Genomic DNA, 24,708 nt, shown 5'->3' with positions numbered 1-24,708 from the left:
ATCTCTTACCATTTGGTTCAGAAAGAAGAAGGTGCCCAGCTTACAGTCCTGGAGTTAAAATAGCGCGATCAACTTTGGCAAATTTGATCCATGGATTCAATTGGAAGTTGCCTGAAAATATGAAGCCAGAGGATGTAAATATGGAGTAACATTTTGGAACCAAGACTTGCATCCCATCTTTATGATTAACTCAGTTGATTGAAAGAGCTGGATTCAGATTTCACTCATGATCCTTGTATGATTTTCATTACTTAAAATCCAGCGCTTTCAATCAATTGAGTTTGTCCCGTTTACATCCAACTATTACGATCTCACCAATTGATTGCACCTATTTCGATTATACAATTAATGGTGATCTTGTAACGCGTAAACATGAAAGACATAATTTATTGACTTGTGCTCTCACATGTAAATATAGATTACCTACTCGTAATTCATGACACATTACTAAGCAAATCATCCCTCTCAATCGGTGAAGATGAGAATATATGAGTCATGAAAATAAAAAAATAAAAACAAGAAATCAAGCAACCTCTTCTCATTAGAAATTTGAAATCCAATCAACACAAGTCAAATCAATTAACAATATATGTAGAATAAATCAACTGATAAAGTCAGATCATAAGTTCCATCTAAATCCAACAATGAAAGGATTAATCTTAGATCATAAGTTGGAGAGTGTCACATCCAGTGGTTTCTTCAATTTCTCTTTTAATATTCATAGCTGAATCCTTAACAGAAACTCTGCAATCTACTAATTCAATAAGTTGCAGTGTTGGAATATCCACAAAACAAGGAAGGATCTCCTTAAAATAGTAACAACCTTTTATAAATAGCTTGTCAAGTACGGGAAAGGATTCCTCTGAAGCTTTCCATTCCCTTAGATCAATCCACTCTAATGTCAAGTATTTGAGTGCCTGGAACTCCACTTCTCTAACGTCCCAACACTCTTTACCCAAAAGTAGTCCTCTGATTATTTTGAGACTCTCAAGCTTCTGCAGTCTTGCTATGTTTGAAGTTAATTCTTTCATTATTGAAAAGTTGCGAAGCCATAAATTCCTAAGATTTGAAGGGAAGACAAAGTAGCTCTCCCATCCAACTGAATACGAGTAGCGATAAGTCCAATGTGGGCATTCAAGGTCGAGAGATTGAAGGCGAGTATGAACTTCCGATATGGGAAACAAAGAACGACTAGGTAAACTTCCAAGGCTGAGACCTAGCTCTTCAAGATTCGGAAACCTCCACCACAACCTTGGATTTCTACCATTCACGTACACACGAAGATTGCGAAATGTTTTCAGGTTCTCCAGCAAAGTTTCTGAAGATTCTTCTTCCTCGTTTTCCAATAACAAGAAAAAATTTCTTATATTCACAATAATCTAACTGTTCCACCAGATCATCATGAATATAAATGCATAACCGCGACTCCTTATAATACAAATGTTTATATGGACTGTTTGGCATCGTAAGCTGCATAAACTTTTCTTCTCTAAGTTTTGCCAAGCAAAACTCACGCACTACATCATGAAGTATGCAGTATTTCATGTGACCATTACGTCTCCTTTTAGAGACCATTACTAGGCTTCTGTTAAGCAGATCATTCAAGCAAACTCTACCTGCTTCTTCCATATAATTCTCTGTGTCAACATTCACTACAAACTCTTCGGCCATCCACAACTTCAGCAAAGCAGATACTGGAATCTTATAGTCTTCTGGAAACAAGCCCATGTAAAGAAGGCAAGGTTTTAAGTGGTCATCTAAATGCTCATAACTTGATTGTCTTACCTTCATGCTCTGCTCATCTAAAGCATGAGAACTTAAGTCATTTGCAACCTCAAGCCAAAAGGATGCCTGCCTTTCCATCTTCACTATAATCCCGGCAATCAAGACGATTACAAGAGGCAATCCTTTACAATGTTCCGAAACTTGTAACCCTGCTTCCAATAGATTGGGTGGACAACTCTCTCCTTGAAATACTTTCTTGTGCAATAATTCCCAACTCTCTTCTAATGTTAGAAATCTAAGAGAATAAGGATCACTGTGGTGTTGAAGATGCTTAGCCACTTGTTCAATTAGAGTTGTAACCATCACTCTACTTCCATCTTCACCCTTAGGGAAACATGTATACGGTCGAAATAGATTTCGGCCTTCGTACGTCTGATCGAGTTCGAAAGATAACCGATCGAAGTGAGACCTCGAGATGGGTTACGAAGATGGTACAAACAAGCTTCGAATCCGAGGGGCTGATCAATGTCGAGTTCGATATCATTGTCAAGCCCGGATCCAAATCGAACTATGATGCAAAGTAAAGCTATCAAACTTATGATCTAGAGACCAACCAACATTGACCCCGAATCAATTCGAGAGCTCAAGTCAGAATTGATCTCGATCCAAGATCGAGAGCTCGAGTCAGAATCGAGCTCAATCTAAGATCGAGAGCTCAAATCAAGATCGAGCTCTTAGACAAAAGCCGTTGCAATCCCACTAGAGAGAATCTTGGCAGAAATTGTGGAAAAGCTGATTTATCGTGGGTCTCTCACTGAGTATTTTTAATTATGTTTAGAGCAAGATCCCTCTACTATAAAGGGCATAGTTATCATTTCTGTAAAGGCAAGTTTTCAAGCTTACATTGTAATCAAAACACTATATTCTCTCATAGTAAAGAATTATTCTTTTAAGCTTCTTAAATTGATTCCACTTGTTGAGTCCTAAAATTCATCTTCTTTACAACCTTATCTATTTTTCACTCTTTGCAATCTATATTTATATTTCTATTTATCCTTACAATTTGTATTAAATTGCGCCACATATCCTTAGAATTACGTACAAATTCAACTCCATCCATTTTTCGAGTAAACAGTTTGGCGCCCACCGTGGGGCTAAGGATAACAGTGGTTATTTGATACGAATCTGAAGAAACACACTGTTGTGTTTTGCGCTCAGTTTCGAAAATATCTTGGATTTCGGGTTAGCAACGACTAACTACCAATAAAATGGCTTCACCAATCGACAGCGGAGCCGGTCTTCAATATGAGAACAATAACTTGACACCCAGTACCGAAAGGCCACTTGTAAACGTCGTTGGAGCTCGAATCGGAGCGCCAATAGATATCAATTCACATGTAGTCATTGAGGCGAACCTCCATGCTGAACCCGAGAATAGCATCCATGGTGGCACTCGGTCTGCAGCTTGAGATACCCATAACGTCGAGGAAAACGACGTTAGCTTGCGTATGATTTTCGAAATGTTGCAAACCCAACAGGCAGCAATAGCTCAGTTGCAGATCCAAACCCAGCTACAAAGCAGGCCGGAGCCCAGTCCACCTCGGGAAATCACCCACAGAACGGAGCCAGCCATAGTGAAGTCAAATGAGCAAGAATCGGAGACTACTCCCGAAATTACTAAATTGCTCGAGGAACTCACAAAGCGAGTCAAAGCCAATGATAAAAAAGTAGAAACTTATAACTCTAGGATCGATCAGATCCCGGGAGCTCCACCAATGATAAAAGGATTGGATTCGAAAAAATTCGTGCAAAAACCTTTTCCCTCGAGCGCAGCCCAAAACCAATCCCAAAAAAATTCCGTATGCCCGAAATTCCCAAATATAACGGAACGACCGATCCCAACGAGCATGTCACTTCTTACACGCATGCCATCAAGGGAAATGATTTAGAAGACGATAAAATCGAATCTATGTTGTTAAAAAAATTCGGAGAGACCCTCTCGAAAGGGGCAATGATTTGGTATCACAACCTACCACCAAATTCTATAGACTCGTTCGCCATGTTAGCAGATTCTTTTGTGAAAGCACATGCCGGTGCCATAAAAGTCGCAACAAGGAAATCGGACCTCTTCAAGGTAAGACAAAAGGATAACGAGATGCTGAGGGATTTCGTATCTTGTTTTCAAATGGAACGAATGGACTTGCCACCAGTCACAGACGATTGGGTTGTTCAGGATTTCACTCAAGGTTTGAATAACCTGATCAAATACCCAGCCATCACGTAGGCTGACGTGCACAATCGGTACCAATTAAAAATTAGGGTCGAAGATGATCAATTGGGGTCTGAACCCGTTGTTCGAAGGGATACTAATCGAGAACGAGGTCTGATCGGGGATCGATACCAACCGTACAACGGAAGCCACAGAGTCAGTGAATCGAGACATAACCTCAGGCAAAATAACAAAGGAAATGATCGAGGTCAAGGGTCCCGAGGACTGATGAACAAAAGTAGGTTCGATAGGCCTGCCGGATCTAAGGAAGCACCTCGGTTATCGGAATATAACTTCAGCATTGATGCATCCGCTATCGTTTCGGCTATCGGACACATCAAAGACACTAAATGGCCTCGACCCATGCAGACCGATCCTGCCCGGAGGAATCCCAATCAAATATGCGAATATCATGGCACCCATGGCCATAGAACGGAAGATTGCAGGCAACTAAGAGAGGAAGTAGCCCGGTTATTCAACAAAGGGAACCTTCGAGAATTTTTTAGCGATAGGGCAAAGAACTATTTTAAAAACAGGGATTTCGGCAAGCAAAACGAACAAGAATAACTACAGCACGTCATTCACATGATCATCGACGGCGCCGATACCCCTCAGGGACCAGTGCTTAAACGCACTAAGACATCGATTGTGAGAGAAAGGCGATCTCGAACTCAAGATTACACACCCATAGGAACTTTGTCCTTCAATGATGAAGATGTAGAAGGAGTCATACAACCTTATAACGATGCACTGGTAATATCTGTACTCATGAATAAAACTAAAGTTAAGTGTGTGTTGATTGATCCAGGTAGCTCGGCCAACATCATCAGATTGAAGGTCGTAGAACAGCTCGGCCTGCAGGACCAGATCGTACCCGCAACCCTGGTTCTAAACGGATTCAATATGGTATGTGAAATCACCAAAGGCAAGATAATTCTACCAATAAACGTGGCCGGAACCATCCAGGAAATGAAGTTCCACGTGATCGAAGGCGACATGAGATACAACGCCCTTTTCGGAAAGCCATGGATCCACAACATGAGAGTTGTACCTTCAACCCTACACCACGTCCTCAAATTCCAAACATCGAGGGGAGTCAAAATAGTGTACGAAGAACAACCAACGGCAAGAGGAATGTTCACCGTCGAGGAAGCGAAACCAGTATCCTCGCCTTCTCCAGTAAAGGGATCGGGCTCAGAAGGGGAACGAGATACCAAATAACAATCACAGACATCGGCTTTGACCCAACCAGATAACCAGAAAATCAAAGAAGATGATGATCAGAGGATCCCTCGATCCTTCGTGATTCCCGATGACTCCAACGCCACCAAATCAACGATTGACGAACTGGAGCAAGTCACAATAATCGAGCACTGTCCCGAACGGAAGGTATACCTGGGAACGGGTTTGAGCCCCGAACTCAGGAAGAAACTTATTCAATTTCTTATCGATAACATTGATTACTTTGCCTGGTCCCGTTTAGATATAACAGGGATCCCACCAGACATAACGATGCATCGGCTAAGCTTGGACCCTAGATTCAGACCGGTGAAGCAAAAGAGAAGACCCCAGTCCGAGGAAAAGCACACATTCATAAAAGATGAGGTAACCAAACTTCTCAAGATAGGGTCCATTCGGGAGGTGAAATATCCCGAATGGTTAGCCAATGTAGTTGTAGTGCCTAAAAAGGGAACAAACTTAGAATGTGTGTGGACTATAAGGATTTGAACAAAGCATGCCCCAAAGATTTTTTTCCGTTGCCCAATATCGATCGCATGATCGATGCCACGGCCGGCCACGAGATCCTCACTTTTCTCGATGCCTATTCCGGGTATAATCAAATCCAGATGAACCCGGAGGACCAGGAAAAGACCTCATTTGTCACCAAATATGGAACATATTGTTAAAATGTGATGCCCTTCGGGCTAAAAAATGCAGGAGCTACTTACCAACACCTAGTAAATAAAATATTCGAAGAACAAATAGGTAAATCAATGAAAGTTTATATCGATGACATGCTAGTTAAGTCCCTGCGCATAGAGGATTATTTGACCCATTTGCAGGAAACGTTCGAGATTTTGAGGAAATACAACATGAAGCTGAACCCCGAAAAATGTGCTTTCGGGTTAGGTTCGGGAAAGTTCCTCGGCTTCATGGTGTCAAATCGGGGAATCGAGATTAACCCCGATAAAATCAAGGGCATCGAAAACATCACCATCGTGGACAGTGTGAAAGTTGTACAAAGGCTAACGGGACGGATTGCAGCCTTAGGCCGATTCATTTCGAAATCATCAGATCGAAGTCATAAATTTTTCTCTCTACTCAAAAAGAAGAACGATTTCGCTTGGACCCCGGAATGCCAACAGGAATTAGAGGAAGTAAAACGATATCTATCGAGCCCACCACGACTTTACACTCCAAAAACAGACAAAAAACTTTGCTTGTACATGGCAGTATCGAAAATCGCAGGAAGCGGTGTCCTAGTTCGGCAAGAGCAAGGTACAAAATTTCCTGTTTATTATATAAGTAGGACCTTACGAGAAGCAGAAACTAGATATCCGCACCTAGAAAAATTGGCACATGCACTGATAAGCGCCTCTAGAAAGTTAAGAACGTACTTTCAATGTCACCCCATATGTGTATTAACCACTTACCCGCTTCGTAATATTTTGCACAAGCCCGAACTATCACGTCGATTGGCCAAATGGGCCATCGAACTCAGTGGGTACAATATCGAATATCAACCCCGCACTGCCATCAAGTCTCAAATTTTAGCAGACTTTGTGGCTGATTTCACGCCAACCCTCGTGCCCGAAGTCAAAAAATAACTCCTGTTGAAATTGGGTACGTCATCGGGGGTATGGACCATTTTTACGGACGGGGCTTCGAACGTGAAGGGGTCTGGGCTAGGCATAGTTTTAAAGCCACCAACGGGTAACACTATTAGGCAATCTATTAAAACTACCAGGTTGACTAACAACGAGGCCAAGTATGAGGCCATGATTGCAGGTCTCGAGCTAGCTAAAAACTTGGGAGCAGAAGTCATTGAAGCCAAATGCGACTCTTTGCTGGTGGTAAGTCAAGTAAACAAAACCTTTGAAGTTCGAGAAGATAGAATGCAAAGGTATTTGGACAAACTACATGTCACTTTGCACCATTTCAAACAATGGACTTTACAGCATATTCCACGAGAGCAAAACAGTGAGGCTGATGCACGTGCGAATTTGGAATCATCGGTCGAGGAAGGTGACTTGAGCTCGGGGACTGTCGTTCAACTCTCGAGATCCGTGACCGAAGAAGGTCACACCGAGATAAATTCTACGAGCTTAACCTGGGATTGGAGAAATAAGTATATTGAATACTTAAAGAATGGAAAGCTCCCATCGGAACCTAAATATTCGAGGGCCCTACGGACTAAAGCAACTTGATTCACGTTGGCTTCAGATGGAACGCTATGCCAAAGGACATTCGATGGACCATTGGCAGTATGCTTGGGTCTAGGAGATACCGATTACATCCTACGTGATGTGCACGAGGGCACTTGTGGGAATCACTCTGGTGCCGATCCGTTAGTCCGAAAAATAATCAGGGCAGGGTATTATTGGATCGATATGGGAAAAGATACGAAGGAATTTGTTCGAAAATGTGACAAATATCAAAGGTTTGCACCAATGATCCATCAACCCGGAGAGCAACCTCACTCAGTCCTATCCCCATGGCCATTCATGAAATGGGGAATGGATATCATCGGCCCTCTGCCATCGACCCCAGGTAAAGCTAAATTCATTTTATTTATGACTGACTATTTCTCTAAATGGGTTGAAGCATAGGCGTTTGAGAAAGTAAAAGAGAGAAAAGTTATAAACTTTATCTGGGATCATATCGTATGTCGATTCGGGATACCCGCCGAAATAGTATGTGACAATGGGAAACAATTTGTTGGCAGCAAAGTGAGAAAATTCTTCGAAGATCACAAAATAAGAAGGATATTATCAACACCGTATCATCCCAGTGGGAACAGACAGGCCGAATCAATGAGCAAAACTATCATTCAAAACCTAAAGAATAGGTTGGACGACGCTAAAGGAAAGTGGAGAGAAATCCTACCCGAAGTCCTTTGGGCATATCGAACAACGTCAAAATCTAGTACGGGGGCAACCCCGTTCTCCTTAGTATATGGGTCCGAAGCCTTGATACCAGTCGAAGTCGGTGAACCCAGTGCCAGATTTCGATACACAACAGAAGAATCAAATAACGAGGCTATGAACACTAGCCTCGAATTATCATACGAAACACGAGAAGCTGCTCTCGTCTAATTGGCCACCCAAAAGTAATGAATCGAAAGATACTATAATCGAAGAACCAAGCTCCGCCATTTTAATCCCGGGGACTTAGTGCTAAGGAAAGTCACCCTCAATACCCGAAATCCGAATGAAGGAAAACTAGGACCGAACTGGGAAGGACCATATCAGGTTCTCGAGAACATCAGAAAGGGATCATACAAGCTCGGCATTATAAGAGGCAAACAACTATCAAGCAATTGGAATGTATCACATCTAAAACGATACTACTGCTAAGGTACGACCCTCTCATATTTATTTACATTTCAAAGCTAACCCCTGCAGAACTCCGATCAGGAGCTAAGATGGATCCTTCAATATGAAGCCTTAGATATGAAAGCACGCGTTGCACTATTTTTCCCTTAGACCGGTTTTATCCCAAATGGGTTTTTTGGCAAGGTTTTTAATGAGGCAACCAATGATCGTGTTGCACTTACAACAATATCTGAGGCCTCTTTACAATCGACCTCGAATACTGGGGGAGCATTAGCCCTCAAATATATCAAGTTCTGATGCAAGAAAGTTATTTCGCAACAACGGGGTTCCAATAGGAAAAGTTGTAAGAGCCAAATGGTCAAAACGAATCATGCTCATGTAGTTGGCTCGAACCCAGATGCAAAACACGAACACATGTATAATGACTTGCAAAGAAAGTTCTCCTCTTTACCGACATCTTATATCCAAGAAAAAATCCTCTATTTGGAGATTTATTACGCAAACATAATTAAGATAAACTCGACCACTAAGTATACGGGCTACTTTTATTTCGAGTTCGAGCAAGCACTCAGTCGACCATTACGCCTACGGGCTACATACTTCGAGTTCGAATCATTCACTCGACTACTAAGCCTACATGCTACATTTATTTCGAGTTCAAGCAAGCAAGCACTCGACCATTATGCCTACGAGCTACATTATTTCAAGTTCGAATCATTTACTCAACTACTAAGGCTACGGGCTACATTTATTTCGAGTTCGAGCAAGCACCCACTCGACCATTATGCCTACGGGCTACATTACTTCGAGTTTGAATCATTCACTCAACTACTAAGCCTACGAGCTACATTTATTTCGAGTTCGAGCAAGCACCCACTCGACCATTACGCCTACGGGCTACATTTATTTTGAGTTCGAATCATTCACTCGACTACTAAGCCTACGGGCTACTTTCATTTCGATTTCGAGCAAAACTCACTCGACCATTATGCCTATAGGCTATATTACTTCGAGTTCGAATTATTCACTCAACTACTAAGCCTACGGGCTACTTTTATTTCGAGTTTGAGCAAGCACTCACTCGACCATTACGCCTACGTGCTATATTACTTCAAGTTCGAATCATTTACTCGACGACTAAGCCTACTGGCTACTTTTATTTCGAGTTCGAGCAAGCACTCACTCGACCATTATGCCTACGGGTTACATTACTTCGAGTTCGAATCATTCACTCGACTACTAAGCCTACGGGCCACATTTATTTTGAGTTCGAGCAAGCACTCACTCAACCATTATGCCTACGGGCTACATTACTTCGAGTTCGAATCATTCACTCGACTACTAAGCCTACGGGCTATATTTATTTGGAACTAGGCAGCTTCAGTATCGGCGATCTTGGCTGCCTCTCTTACTTGGACCTAGGCAGCTTCAGCATCGGCCCGATAGACGGCCTCGAGTGCGTCCGCATCGGCCTTTGCCTTTTTGGCATCAGATTAGGCCTTGGCAAGTATAGAGGCCAACCGAGCCTCGAGCTCCTCTATTCTTCTCGCTTGAACCAGGCCTTTTTCCTTCATTCTTTGAAGTTGGGTTTCGGCCGATGATAACTTGGCTCGAGCAGTTTCTTTCTCTGCAGCAAAGCGGTCCATACCTTCTTTCCACTGCAAAGACTTCGTTTTTATCAGATCGACCTCCTCACGAAGCTTCCCGACCATCTCAATTTTTTGCTGCAACTGTGAGACCGAAAAATTAGCCATCGTTCCGGTATCAAGCCCATAGGCTTTTAAAAGTATCATTACCTGCTCAGACAGATCGGTCTGATCTCGGTAAGCCTTGGCCAGCTCAGATCGGAGGACTTTTATTTCCTCTTCCCTTTGCCTTAAGAGAAGTTTTAGGGAGTTCCTCTCCTCAGTTACCCGTTGAAGGTCGGCCTCGTATCGATGCAGCTCATTTTGGGACAGAGAACGTGCTTCTCGATGAACTGTCGCTGCCTGCAAAGAAACAAGAAACAAAGTTAGAAATAAAAAGTAAACATGGAGGTAGTACCAACAAAATAATTTTAAGGCTTACCTGATTCAAAGCCTGCTGCACCCCGTGAAAAAGATCTGATTCATCACTAGTACCGGCAATGTCCTCGATACCGGTAAATAGGTCACTAAAAGGACCCTCCCCATCATGAGGCCTGTCTAGATCGAGGGCCCCCAAATCTTGGGCTTCCCGAATCACCCTTGCAAAAAAGCGAGGAAGGTGGGCAAGTCTTCGATTGCTGCTTCCCCAAATGAATCACTTGGAGCATTCTCTTCATTTAGAAGGGATTCAAGAGGGGGCCCTTCAGACATATCCCTCATTTGTTGGCTCCGATGGGATGCGTCTTCGATCTCCGACAACTCAGGGACTCCGCCCGAATATTTCTCCGGTATACCCTCAGCTCGAGGCGGAGCCTCACGAAGCATCATCGATCCAGCTGCCGATGGGGCATCAGTTGTTCTCTTTGTTCGGGCCGCCAGTGCGGACCTATCATTTTCTTCTTCTTCATCTTCATCCCTTAGACGCAGAACCGATTCTACGGTCAAAGGAATGATATTCTTGTTCGTCTTATGAGCCGTCCTCTTCTTCGGTTTTGGATCTTCGGGAACGGAGGCTCTTTTCCTTTTACTTTCCTTCACCGGCTTTGGGACAGAGGCCAAAGTTTCTTCCTCGATGGACAAGGGCCTCAAAACCGCATCTTTGCCCAAACCTGCATATGAAAAATTTTATTAAAATATTTGGAAGGCATCTTATTCGAATTATCAAAGAGTACGAGAAAGGATCTTACCGTGATTTTTGGCCTCCCACCGACCCTTTGACAAATCACGCCATGAGCGCTCGGCGTATGTGGAGGTCGAAACAAGAGCTCGTACCCAGTTCTTGAGATAGGGAACTGCTCCAGGGAACCGCTGCATCACAAAAAGAAGAGTATCGATGAGAAAAGAAATGAAAGAATAAAATAGAAGGAAGTAACAGCAAGATCACACTTACGTTTCATATTCCACTCCTCGGGAAAGGGCATCTTTTCGATCGGAATCAGGTCCGAAGTCCTCACTCGAATGAACCTGCCCATCCAGCCCCTATACATGTCCTCATCAATGCTCGAGAACAGAGCCTTGGTAGCCCGACGCTGAAGTTTTATTAACCCTCCTCAAATAAGTTGAGGACGGTACAATCGGATAAGATGGTCGAGGGTGAACGGCATCCCCTCGATTTTGTTCGCAAAGTATCGAATCAAGATAACGATCCACCAAAAAGAAGGATGGACCTGGCCTAGGGTTATTTGGTATTGACGACAGAAATCAATAATAACGGAATCGAGGGGACTTAACGTGAAAGGGTAAGTATACACATTCAAAAACCCTTTCACGTAAGTGGTGATATCTTCGTCAGAAGTAGGAATTATTATTTCTCTTTTATCCCAATTGCAATCTTTCTTTAGCTGTTTGAGGTGCTTCTCGGTTATCGAACACACGTACCTCGATACTGGCTCACATCGGCCAGAAATCGATAAGCCTTTATCGACCTTAAAATCAGAAGTAAGAACATACGCCCCGAGAACTCACTCCTCAGGCCGTGGTTTTGCCGGTGTCTCATCGGCGGCACACTGTGAAGATGAAGCCTTCTCTTTCTGAGGAATGGTTTGTGATGTTTTCGCCATTTTTGAATTCAAATGTGAGGAGTAGAAGAAAGTGACAAAGATTTGGTAAAATTAAATGGGGGCTTTTTGATAAGAGAAATCACAGATTTGCGGGTAAGCTAGAGAATACGAAAGAGGACTTGAGAAATTTGGAGGATTGCAGAGGTAAAAGTGGTAAATGATAAAAGAAAGGGTTATTTATAGGTTTAAGCAATGGCGGTTCAGTATCAGCGGTGGCCGACCACCGTCTGACATGTATTAAATGCCTTGAAAGACTAAATCGACGGGATAGATATCACGTGCGTCATGATCGAGCCCGATGAAGACGTCAGCTTATAATCCGATCGAGCCGTTGAAAAATCATATCGTTTCTCACCATATTCTTCCTGAGAAACGAGGGGACTATCTGTATACAGTCGAAATAGATTTCAGCCTTCGTACGTCTAATCGAGTTCGAAAGATAATCGATCGAAGTGAGACCTCGAGATGGGTTCCGAAGATGGTACAAACAAGCTTCGAATCCGAGGGGCTGATCAATGTCGAGTTCGATATCATTGTCAAGCTTGGATCCAAATCGAACTATGATGCAAAGTAAAGCTATCAAGCATATGATCCAGAGACCAACCAACATTGACCCCGAATCAATTCGAGAGCTCGAGTCAGAATCGAGCTCTAGCCAAGATCGAGAGCTCGAGTCAGAATCGAGCTCAAACCAAGATCGAGAGCTCAAGTCAAGATCGAGCTCTTAGACAAAAACCGTTGCAATCCCACTAGAGAGAATCTTGGCAGAAATTGTGAAAAATCTGATTTATCGTGGGTCTCCCACTGAGTATTTTTAATTATATTTAGAGCAAGATCCCTCTACTATAAAGGGTATGATTATCATTTCTGTAAAGGCAAGTTTTTAGGCTTACATTGTAATCAAAAACTATATTCTCTCATAGTAAAGAATTGTTCTTTCAAGCTTCTTAAATTGATTCCACTTGTTGAGTCCTAAAATTCATCTTCTTTACAACCTTATCTATTTTGCAGTCTTTGCAATCCATATTTATATTTCTATTTATCCTTACAATTTGTATTAAGTTGCGCCACATATCCTTAAAACTACGTACAAATTCAACTCCATCCGTTTTTCGGGTAAACAAAACATAATCCCAAATCTTCCCATGCAGCGACTTCCCACATATCATCTAATACTATGAGGTATCTCTTGCTTATTAAAGTCTTCCGCAACTTGTCAGCTATGTCATCGTCCTCTTTGATTTCACACTTACCACGTGTAGCTTGTTTAAGCATTTCAATCAACAATGTCCTCTATATATATGTTTGCAAAACAGTGCACCATACTTTAGCATCAAAGTGATTAACAATAGAAGGATTGTTGTACACTTTCCTGGCCAAGGTTGTTTTACCCAATCCTGGCATTCCAAAGATTGCGTTAACATCCAGCTCCTTTGTTCCTCCAATCAATTTCTTGATTATACTTTCTGCATCTTTCTCAAAGCCCACAACTTCCTCATCAATTGATGCCAAACTACGCCCTGCTGAAGAAAGAGTTCCTTCTCCACAAGTCTCAACTACCTCCATCTCCATGTCAATTGTTGAAAGTTAGCGCCTTTTGTATCTTTCAGGATTATGGAAACTACAATTTAACTACCTTAGAGTTAATAGAGCCGTCACCTTCCATAAAAGAAATGAAAGAAGCAATAACAATCTTCATAATAATTTAGACAAAAATCCAAACCACAAAATAATGGAGTTATAAAGTAATTAATGCAACATTAAAAGTCTTATATAATCAAGATGAATAAAAGGACTAAATCTCCAACCCCTGTAAAATCTCAATTTATACTATAACATACACCTTACATACAATTTCTTCCTTAGTGGTGGGAATATATCAGAATTTGAATCATATAAACTATAAAAATTTAGCTACGCTTACTCTGTTATATATCGTGTTACTTCTTGGGAAAGATCCAAACTTAATTTCAGTATATCTAGTTAATATATTAATTTCATGTCTTTTCAGAGGAAATGATTTGTAAGGTTCAAACGTTTCCTGTTAAGAAAAATTGACTTACGTTCGGAGAAATTTTCAGTAATAGCAAAATGTAAGATTCTTTGTTCAGTATTTAATTTTGGACTTTTTGATATTATCCTATTTAGCTTCTTTTTTTTTTTTTTGGCTGAATAAAATTTCATTTATTGAAAGCTGGAAAGTAGTTCAAATAGTATTATTACAAATAGGGATTGATCTAAACGATTCAATCTCCAATAAGTCATTGTGGTACTGAAATAAAACAAGCAAGGTAGGGAAATTCCAATATAGAGTATCCGAGTTAAGTCTTTTTTAGCCTAACTTACCATTGTTTAAGGTCTCGTTAACCAAAATATGGAAGAAAAAAAAACTTTTAAGTGAGTTTTCAAAATCTGGTAGGTGAATTTTGGAAAGAGAGAACACTCGTAATCACAACTTAAATAAGACATAAATGTGAATACTCCTTTGTGTTCATTACGCAAAAAGTTTTTTTTTTTTGTTACGTAAAAATCATTCAACTTTGTGTTCATTACCTAAAAGTCACTTTTCTTTTTTTTGTTACACAAAAATTATTTTACTTTGCTCTATTTATCACAAAAGTCACCTTGGCCAGATTTTAAAATACTTTTACTTGAAAAGTCTATTATGTCCTTGATATTATAAATCTTCTCATTTATGTAATACCTTCTATATGATATACTATATAATATATTTTTACCTAGGTATTTTACTTATAATTAAAATAACTTTAAATTATTTTATTTATTATTTTTATAATATATTCATACATTTAATTTTTTCATGGCACTCACTTTGTTTAATCATATTTAAACATGAACATATTTTAAATATAAAAACAATAAAAAATATTTATTTTGTAAATATTTATTTGAAATAATAACAAACAGATTTTTTTAACAAATGATAGTTTTTATAGTCAATAAAGAGTTTTAAAAAAAAATCAAAGATATTTATGTTTAATATTAAGATTTTTAAAGCTTTATATGTTAATATTCTTTATTTGAAAGTATTAATCTGATGTGTCATTGTGCTAAATGTGGGTATTTTATTTGTTGGATTAATGACTATGGCTTGGCTGATAAATCAATAAACTTTGATTTTATAATTTTTATTAAGCTTGGTTAAGAACATGGACTTGAGTTTTGTTCACGGTAATATTACTGACAAATTTAATAATGCTACTTATGTATCTTAAAAATTAACGTTGAAAAAAAATTAAATGTACAAATATATTATAAAAATAATATAAAGTTATTTTAATTATAAGTAAAATACCTGGGTAAAAGTATATTATATAGCATATAATATAGAAGATATTACATAAATGAGATGAAAGGCCTGTGGAGGGCTTACATTTTTTGTATCATAAGCACCACCAGAAGCAACAGTCATCCAATCAGCAAGTTTAAGTATTAGACCTTTCGCGCATAAGTCCAAGACCTCACCTAGAAGCATATAGATCAAATACAATGAGAACAACAACAACAACAATAACAACAACCCAGTATAATCCCACTAGTGGGGTCTGGGGAGGGTAGTGTGTACGCAGACCTTACCCCTACCCTGAGATAGAGAGGCTGTTTCCAAAATGACCCTCGGCATCCTTCCTAATAGACTTTTCAGGTGAATAATTTGTAAAATCTGGTCAAAATAATTATTGTGATAACTAGAGCATAGTAAAATAATTTTTGTGTAACAAAAGAAATAAAAATGACTTTTGGGTAATGAACATAAAATTGAATGACTTTTACGTAACAACAATAACAACAATAACAACAACAACCAAGTATAATCCCACTAGTGGGGTCTGGGGAGGGTAGTGTGTACGCAGACCTTACCCCTACCATGAGGTAGAGAGTCTGTTTCCAATAGACCCTCGGCATCCTTCCCTCCAAGAACTCCCCATCATGCTCTTGGGGTGACTCGAACTCACAACCTCTTGGTTGGTAATGGAGGTTGCTTACCATCAGAGCAACCCCTCTTGTCTGACTTTTACGTAACAAAAGAAAGAAAAATGACATTTGGGTCTTGAACACAAAGTTAAATAATCACCCATAAAATTTAGTCCTCTGTAAAGGATTAGAAGAGAAATAGCTGAAATAATAAAAAAAAAGTGGAGATCAAAAAAAGAAATCTCACCTTCTGTTTTTGAGAAAGACAACAGAGAGATTAGTTGCTCCAGGTCTTAATTTGATGATTTTGGATTTAGAGAAATCGGAAATGAGAAAGAACTATACATATAAATACATGCATTAATGAACCCTACACTTAAGCAGTTAAACTTAAGATGACTAAAATATAAAACTCCCAATCACAATTGTATGCTCCTCACATGATTATCCGACTTAAGTGGAGTATGCAACTCCATTTTAATTGAAGGTTATTTTTTTTTTTTCTATCTATGGTAGCTCTGTGGGTGCACGAATCCAAGCTGGCGAAAAGGAAAAGGACCAATTAGGCACACCTTCTCACAAACAGGTGGTGCAGGAAATTGGAATTGAAAAGGGGATAACAAGCTGTGAAGTGGGATCATCATCGACAAGTTCTAGCGTTAAGAAGAGGCTAGATCTGAACACTCCTCCAATAGCGACTGAAATTAACAGCCCTGAGGAGCCCCAGATTCAACATGCAAGTAAGGAAACGATAGTTTCTGGTAAGGGAATAGTGAATCTGGTGCATGCTGCTAGTAGTACAGTGATTGTGGAGAATAATAAACCTGATGAGGCAGTTGTTGTGAAGCCCAAACCATGGACAAACCTATTTCAGAGGAACAGAGCAGTTGAGAATGGTATGTCACTATCTTACATACCTCCACAAATTATTGATGGCCAAATTGTAGTGCAATTAAACAAAGCTGAAATATATCTAGAAATGGAGAAGTGGAAGAGTGTTGTGATAGCTTATATTATTGGGGAAGTACCAGGTTACAATACTATGAAGAGATACATTGGGGTGAATTGGGCAAATATTATTGAACCCGAATTATACCTACATGAGGAGGGCTACTACATCATTAAGTTCCAAAATGAAGCATATATGAAGGAAGTCTATTATTCTGGGCCATACACGATAAATAATAGACCTATCATCCTAAAGCCTTGGACACCATATTTTGAATTTAATGAGGAGTTTCCCACAGAAATTCCGTTGTGGGTTCAATTTCCTAAGCTGCCTATGAACTGTTGGGGTCATGATTCTTTAAGTAGAATGGCTAGTGCAATTAGGGCTTCTATCTATGCAGATGAGTGTACTGCAAAGAAAACTAGAGTGTCCTTTGCGAGGATGCTAATAGAAGTAAATATCACTAAAGAGTTGCCTGTAGAGTTAATGGTTATGGATCCTAATGGCAGAAAGTTCACACAGCTAGTCAGGTATTACTGAAAACTTGAGTACTACCAAAAATGTCTAGTGATGGGGCACAAATGTGGCATAGAGCAACGGCCAAGCAATCAGCAAGAGAAACAACCTATAAGGAGAAGATAGCCTAAGAAGGTCACAATGGAATGGAGATGCAAAGGCCCATTGAATGAAGGAGACAATCAGACTATCCAACCAGGAGATCAAGCTCAGCAGCAGACACAAGACACTCCCCATCAACAGAGCTATGAAGGTTCACAGGGCAAAGAAAATGTGCAACCAACTGTTGGTACTCATGAACAAGTGCAGCAGGGCAATTTTCAAACACCTATACAACAACACAAGGAAAATTTGGAGACAATAGTAGATAAGGGCAAAGCTGCAAGAACTATGCCTGAACTGAATCTGGTAAATTTCCCAGCACTGTTAGCTATAGCAGTTAAAAATGCCTTCGAGCCATTACAAAGGGAAAATTGGAATGCTAACACATTACCACCTGATAAGGGTAGGGGTCGCATGACTTGCTAATGAAATGGCTATTCTGGAACATCAAAGGTGTAAATAAGAGATACAAACAAAAAAAGTTAAAAAAGTATATTAGTAGTAAAAAAATAAAGTTCGCAGCTATAGTTGAAACTAGAGTCAAAGAACATAATGCAAGCAAAGTAATGCTAAAAGTAATCCCAGGGTAGAACTATTTTATAAACTATCAACATGCTCCAAATGGGAGAGTGTGGCTTACATGGGATCCTCAATGGTACATTGTTATATTGGTAAGAACTGAAGCTCAACTTATACATTGTTTGGTACAAGATAGGTTGGGTGTGGTGGATTGTGAAGTTACAACTGTCTATGGATATAATACTCTAGAACAAAGAAAATAATTGTGGGAAGCTATAAAGGAGCTAGCAGTAAGAATTACCAAGCCACGGCTCCTATGTGGTGATTTCAATGATGTGATGTATTCTAATGACAGACTTATGGGTAGTCCTATTACCTATACAGAACTTCAAGACTTTGTTGATTACATAACTTCACTATCTCTAAATGAATTGACGTGGACAAGGGAGTATTACACATGGTCAAACAAACAATATGGTGCAGATAAGGTATGCAGCAGGCTTGACAGAGCACTTGGTAATTTTGAATGGATAATGCAGTGGGGTCATGTGACTACTGATTATGGCCTGCCTTTTATTTTTGATCACAACCCCATGATACTCACCCTACACTCAACTCCAAAATATGGCAAAGTACCATTTAGATTCTTTAATGTTTGGGCTGAGCATAATAGTTTTATTGATATTGTGGAAAGGATTTGGGGACAATCATATGCTGCTGGCAAGATGAAGAATGTTTGGATGAGGCTGAAGGCTCTAAGGCCAATTTTCAGAGCTCTAAATAATGAACAACTTAGAACTATTAGCTTGAAGATTGAACATGCTAAAGTAGAATTAGAAAACATACAGGGAAAGATCAATGCAGCATATAATGATTCACTGCTTGAAGAAGAAAGGAACCTACAACAGAATTTAGAAAAATGGTCCCTCATAGAAGAGAGTATATTGAAGCAGAAGTCAAGAGCAAAATGGATTAGGCTTGGTGATTCAAACACCAAGTATTTTGCAGCAGTCATGAAAAAAAGAAGTCAGAAGAAGCAGCTAAATAAAATTATGGCCCTCACAGGTAATAAACTTACTCACCTTGACAACATAAAGCAGGAGGTCATTGAATTTTACAAGTTACTAATGGGATCAGCAGCCCATTATCTCCCTGCTATACATAGACTGATTATGAGGAATGGACCAGTATTATCACAATAACAAAAGATTACTCTTTGTGCTGAGGTTACTGACAAAGAAATCTATGTTGGACTGTGTGTTATTAATAGTGATAAAGTACCACGAATAGATGGATACAATGCCTACTTCTTTAAGAAGGCATGGGTGGTCATTAAAGGTGAAGTTACCCAAGCTGTCAAAGTCTTCTTTACTACTGGAAAATTGTATAAAGTTGTTAACTGTACTACTCTCACAGTGGTGCCTAAAATACCAGTCCTAACACAATCAAAGATTATCGACCAATTTTCTGTTGCACCATGCTTTATAAATTGATATCAAAAGTGCTAGAAGCCAGGATACAACAAGTCATTGCCTCTATCATCTGTGAGGTACAAGCTGGCTTCATTCCTGGCAGGAGAATAGATGATAACATCATACTAGCACATGAGTTAATAAAGGCATACACAAGAAAAAATATTTCTGACAGATGTATGATCAAGATTGATCTTCAAAAAACCTATGACTCGGTCGAGTGGAGTTTTTTGGAGCAAGTTCTGATAGAGCTGGGTTTTCCTATGAGATTTGTAGCATGGATAATGGAGTGTATTACCACTGTTGGCTATACTGTCATGATAAATGGTGAATCCACCCCACCTTTTGATGCTGCTAAAGGTTTGAGGCAAGGAGATCCTATCTCCCCCTTCTTGTTTGTCATAGTTATGGAGTATCTCAGTAGAAGTCTTAATAGTCTCAAAGAAGTAAAAAGTTTCAGATTTCATCCAAGATGTGCAAAGCTAGGAATCACACACATAAGCTATGCAGATGACCTCCTGTTATTTGCCAGAGGTGACCTTCCCTCAATATCTGCTATTCATAGATGTTTTAGCCAACTTTTCCAAGTATCTGGACTGCAAGCAAATTTGAGGAAAAGCTCAGTGTATTTTGGGGGAGTTCCTCAGACTGTAAGAGTGGAGATCCTGCAGCAGTTAGGTTTCACAGTGGGAGAACTGCCTTTCAAATACCTTGGTATCCCTCTTGCTACCAAGAAGCTCTCACTGATGCAATGGCACCCTTTGGTAGAGAAGATAGTTGCAAAAAATTCTTCCTGGACAGCAAAGAAATTATCATATGCTGGTCGAGTGCAGCTTGTTCAAACTATGCTCTTTGGTATTCAATCTTATTGGTCGTAGTTGTTCACTCTGTCTTCAAAGGTCTTGAAGATGATTGAATCATACTGTAGAAGCTACATCTGGTATGGGGTAAATGTAATCACAAAAAAGGCTTTGGTAGCCTCGGACAGAATGTGTACACCTAAATCAAGCGGGGGCTTAAACTTGATTAATTTACATCTATGGAACAAGGCTGCACTAGCAAAAATATGCTCGGATGTAGCACACAAGCAAGATCGGCTATGGATAAGATGGATACATGCTTTCTACATCAAAGACAAACTGCTTGAAGAGGTGGCAATCCCCCAACAAGCAAGCTGGATGGTGAGTCAGATACTAAATGCTAGAACAACTCTTCACCAGGTGCAGCATCAACAACATCAAAGAAAGAGTATGATCAACAGTTTTTACCTGCAGTTGCTGGGAGATAGACCAAGAGTTAACTGAAAATGCTTGATGTTCCAAAACAATGCAGGCCAAAAGCTATATTTACCATGTGGTTGCAACTACATGGGAGATAGGCTGATACAATAGGGTTTAGTTGTAGATCCAAAGTGCTCCTTATGCCAAGCTCATGATGAGAACAAGGAACACTTGTTTGTTAACTATCGATTTACAAGGGAATTATGGCAGAGAATCCTACATTGGATGCAAAGGTAGGATGTTGTGAGAGATAACTGGGAACAACATATGCAATGGGTGATACAATGTGCTAAGGGTAGGACACATCGAGCTCAACTCTACAGGATGGTATATGCTGAGATAACTCACTTCATTTAGATTGAAAGGAACCTACGGCTATTTGAAAAGAGAAGCAGAGGAGCTGATAGTATTGTACGAGAGTTAGCCTACATATGTAACGTGAGAGCCACCACTGTGATTAGTAGCATGGTGCAACATTTTATATTTTAATAGAGACAGTTAGTGTAGGCTTTAGAATTGTAAGAGTTATAGTTGTTGAGGTATAAGCCGGCTATGGATATGTAAAGTTACTGGTGATTAATAAAATTGTTAGTTATCAAAAAAAAAAAATCTCTATTTTTATGTATGGTAAAAAAAATTTAAATTAAAAAAAAAAAGGAAGTGGAGTATACCGCTCAAATTATATTATAATTCACATTTTTTTCTGGGAAAAGTTATGTTACTCGCGTTCAAAAGTGATTGTCCAATTTTACTTCCCAAGAGTTAAATAGAATAGTTTTACTAGATTGATGATGAGTGATGAGCTATTCCACGTTCCTTTGTTTTGTTTTTCTAATACATAAAAGAGAAATTAAATTCTCACTGATAAGATGAAAATTTAAGTAGTCAACAACCTAAACTACTGTAATCGCCCATGTCCTTTGTTCAAAGTTGTCGGTCACATTTTCAAATTATTCTTCATTTTTAAATAACTGACTTTGTAAATTGTAATAAATAGGGATCATTTATTTAATATCACCAAGACAGTGATCAGTATTATTTACTAATGCCCTAGATCTAACTTAATCAAAGATACTTTGACTGGGTCAATAAACAATTAAGAAGGCCTATGGGCTAGGCTGTGATAAAAAAAAAAAATAATAATAATAAAAGCTATTTTTACCTTCATATATTACATATTGACTTTATTATCCTCTCTAATTAAGCTTTAACTTAATTACATGAGCATATACAATTTATCAATTATATACAAATTAATATTAATGAATATCCTTTTATATTAGAAATTGAATAGAGAATTAATTATTTTCCATTCCTGTTTTTTCTCTCTCTATGTCTCTCTCTTTCTCTCCTTCTCCTCTGTTTTTTCCCCAATTTTTCTTCCTTCATTTTTTTTATGCTTTTTATCCTCTCTTTTTTCAGAAAATTCATCAATGAATTTCAATTGTTTTAATATAGAGTTTTAACTTAGCAATTTTCTTCCATGTTACACAATTGGTGTTCGAATTGAAATTATCAATCAATAAATTTTGAAGGTGTTTGACTCTCCATCATTAACAACTATTAAAAAGCTTCAAAGCTTTGAATTCGAATTTGGGTTTTCAAAAACTATTATTTTGTTTGGATTGGGTGTTGTTGCAAATAATTAGAAATATTCTTTGAAGCTTATATCTCAGCTTTGAGGGTGTTTGGTGAATATTAGACTTGATTTTGGATAATAATAATAATAATAATAATAATAATAATAATAATAATAATAATAATAATAATAATAATAATAATAATAATAATAAGAAGAAGAAGAAGAAGAAGAAGAAGAAGAAGAAGAAGAAGAAGAAGAAGAAGATGATGATGATGATGAAGAAGAACAACAACAACACATGACACATACAATAGTTATCAAATTGTATTAAAGTTGTATGCAAATTATATTTAAATTGTATTCTATTATAGTTATATATTTATTTTATTTGAATATTGTATGAAAGTTGAAAAATAGTTGTATAATGTATAAATCGTTATATGAAATTTTTATTTAAGTTATCAATACTATCTTTTTACATAAAGTTGTTGATATGTATCAAAATGGTATTAAAAGAGGAAGTTTTGATTGAAATTTCAAAGAGGAAGAAGAACACACCACATACAAAATGTATACAAATCAGATACAAAATACATACAAAAGACATATTGTATAAAATTTGTATGAAAATTATATTTAAGTTATATGATATTGTAGATGTATTTAACTGGATAAAAATAATGTATGAAAGTTGTAAATAAATTATAAATAAGTGTATACTATATAATTAGTTGTATAAAATTTATTTTTAGTATGTGTGTTGTTGTAGATATATATCAATTTTGTATTAAATTTGTTAGAAATTTATTTTTAAATTTGTATGTTGGTGCACCATATATTGTTCGAGATGTTGAATTTGAACACAAAGCTTTTAATTTTTTGATGGCTGTCAATGATGGAAAATAAAATACCCTCAAAGTTTATTGATCGACAAACAATTCGAACAATAATAGCGCAACAGGAAAGAAAATATCTTTTTACAGTCATGTCTAGCTATGCAAAGAACTGAACTAAACAAACCAATTGGAGTCCAAGGACAAGGTCTTTATATTTTAATTCGATATTTGTTCCCCCTAAAACCACCAACTGCTCATTTCGTTCCTCAAGTCAGGTATATATTGTACAATTGTGCCATCTTCCACTGGCTCCATATCTGCAATTTCATTCACAAACTTTATTGAGAGAGGGAGAGTGATGAAGAAAGAAGGAAAAATGATGAGAGAGGCGGCGTGAATAGGAAAAGAGGATAGGAGAGAAAAAAGAAAAGGGATGTAACCAAATCCTCTAATTTAAGGCATTAATAATGGATTGCGTATAATTTATAAGTAATTTTTGTTAAGGTCAGGTAATATACAAAATTAGGATAATTTTGGTAAATAAATTTCTAATATTGTATAGGAGGGAAAATCTCAAAATAAAAACTTGATCAAAGCAAAGTGGAATACGTCTGACTGTCTAACCGTTTGGCCATAAAAATAGATTACTTTTATCTGAATTTTTTTTTTATTTTTTTTTTAAAATTAGTGTTTGGCCATGAAATTTTCGATTTTCACTTGAAGATGAATTTCGTAGTCTTTCGAAAATTTAAAAAACTCCAAAAAATAAATTTTCAAAATTTTTAGTTCAGATCACTCACAAAAATTCAAAAACAGCCCAAAATTATATTCATGTCCAAACACAATTCAAATTTTCAAAATACCATTTTCACCTGATTTTTTTTAAAAACTTTTTTCTGAAATTTTATAATTTTTATGTCCAAAAGTCTACTTAAACTATTTTGAACCCTGCACCCCCTCCCCCAATCTCTACACTTCTCTCTTACTTTATATGTTTATCAGTTTACTTTTCAATCACCATTAGGTAAGAAAGTATTTTTAGTGGTCTTGAGAGGGAGGGAAGGGGTGATTCTTTTTAATTAAAAATTATTTTTTAAGACATATGAAATTTCATTTTATGTTTTCTCTCGTGTTTGGTATCCGCTTTAGTTTCGGCTAATCTGAATTCGCGCTGAAAAATATCATTTTAGAAGTACAATGCTCCCTGCTAAAGGGACTTATCTTTACTTTCATAGTTTTGGTAATCTTATAACCTCAAATTCTAGATCACATTAGGATGACTCG

At 38.3% G+C, this 24,708-nt stretch overlaps 1 protein-coding gene across 1 annotated transcript; it reads right to left on the bottom strand.

Annotated features, from left to right (window-relative positions):
* Positions 1-1,260: 1,260 nt before the first annotated feature.
* Positions 1,261-13,807, bottom strand: LOC142175789 (putative late blight resistance protein homolog R1C-3). Its single transcript, XM_075242785.1, has 3 exons — positions 13,562-13,807; positions 10,347-10,538; positions 1,261-2,109 (listed from the first exon to the last, which is right to left on the bottom strand). The coding sequence occupies exons 1-3, from the start codon at positions 13,805-13,807 to the stop codon at positions 1,261-1,263; spliced, it is 1,287 nt and encodes a 428-aa protein (XP_075098886.1).
* Positions 13,808-24,708: the final 10,901 nt, after the last annotated feature.

Source organism: Nicotiana tabacum, chromosome 22 (genome assembly GCF_000715075.1).
Source record: "Nicotiana tabacum cultivar K326 chromosome 22, ASM71507v2, whole genome shotgun sequence".
NCBI classification, from domain to species: domain Eukaryota; kingdom Viridiplantae; phylum Streptophyta; class Magnoliopsida; order Solanales; family Solanaceae; genus Nicotiana; species Nicotiana tabacum.
The sequence above is the reverse complement of the archived record's forward strand: the minus strand, read 5'-3'. Positions and strand labels throughout refer to the sequence as shown.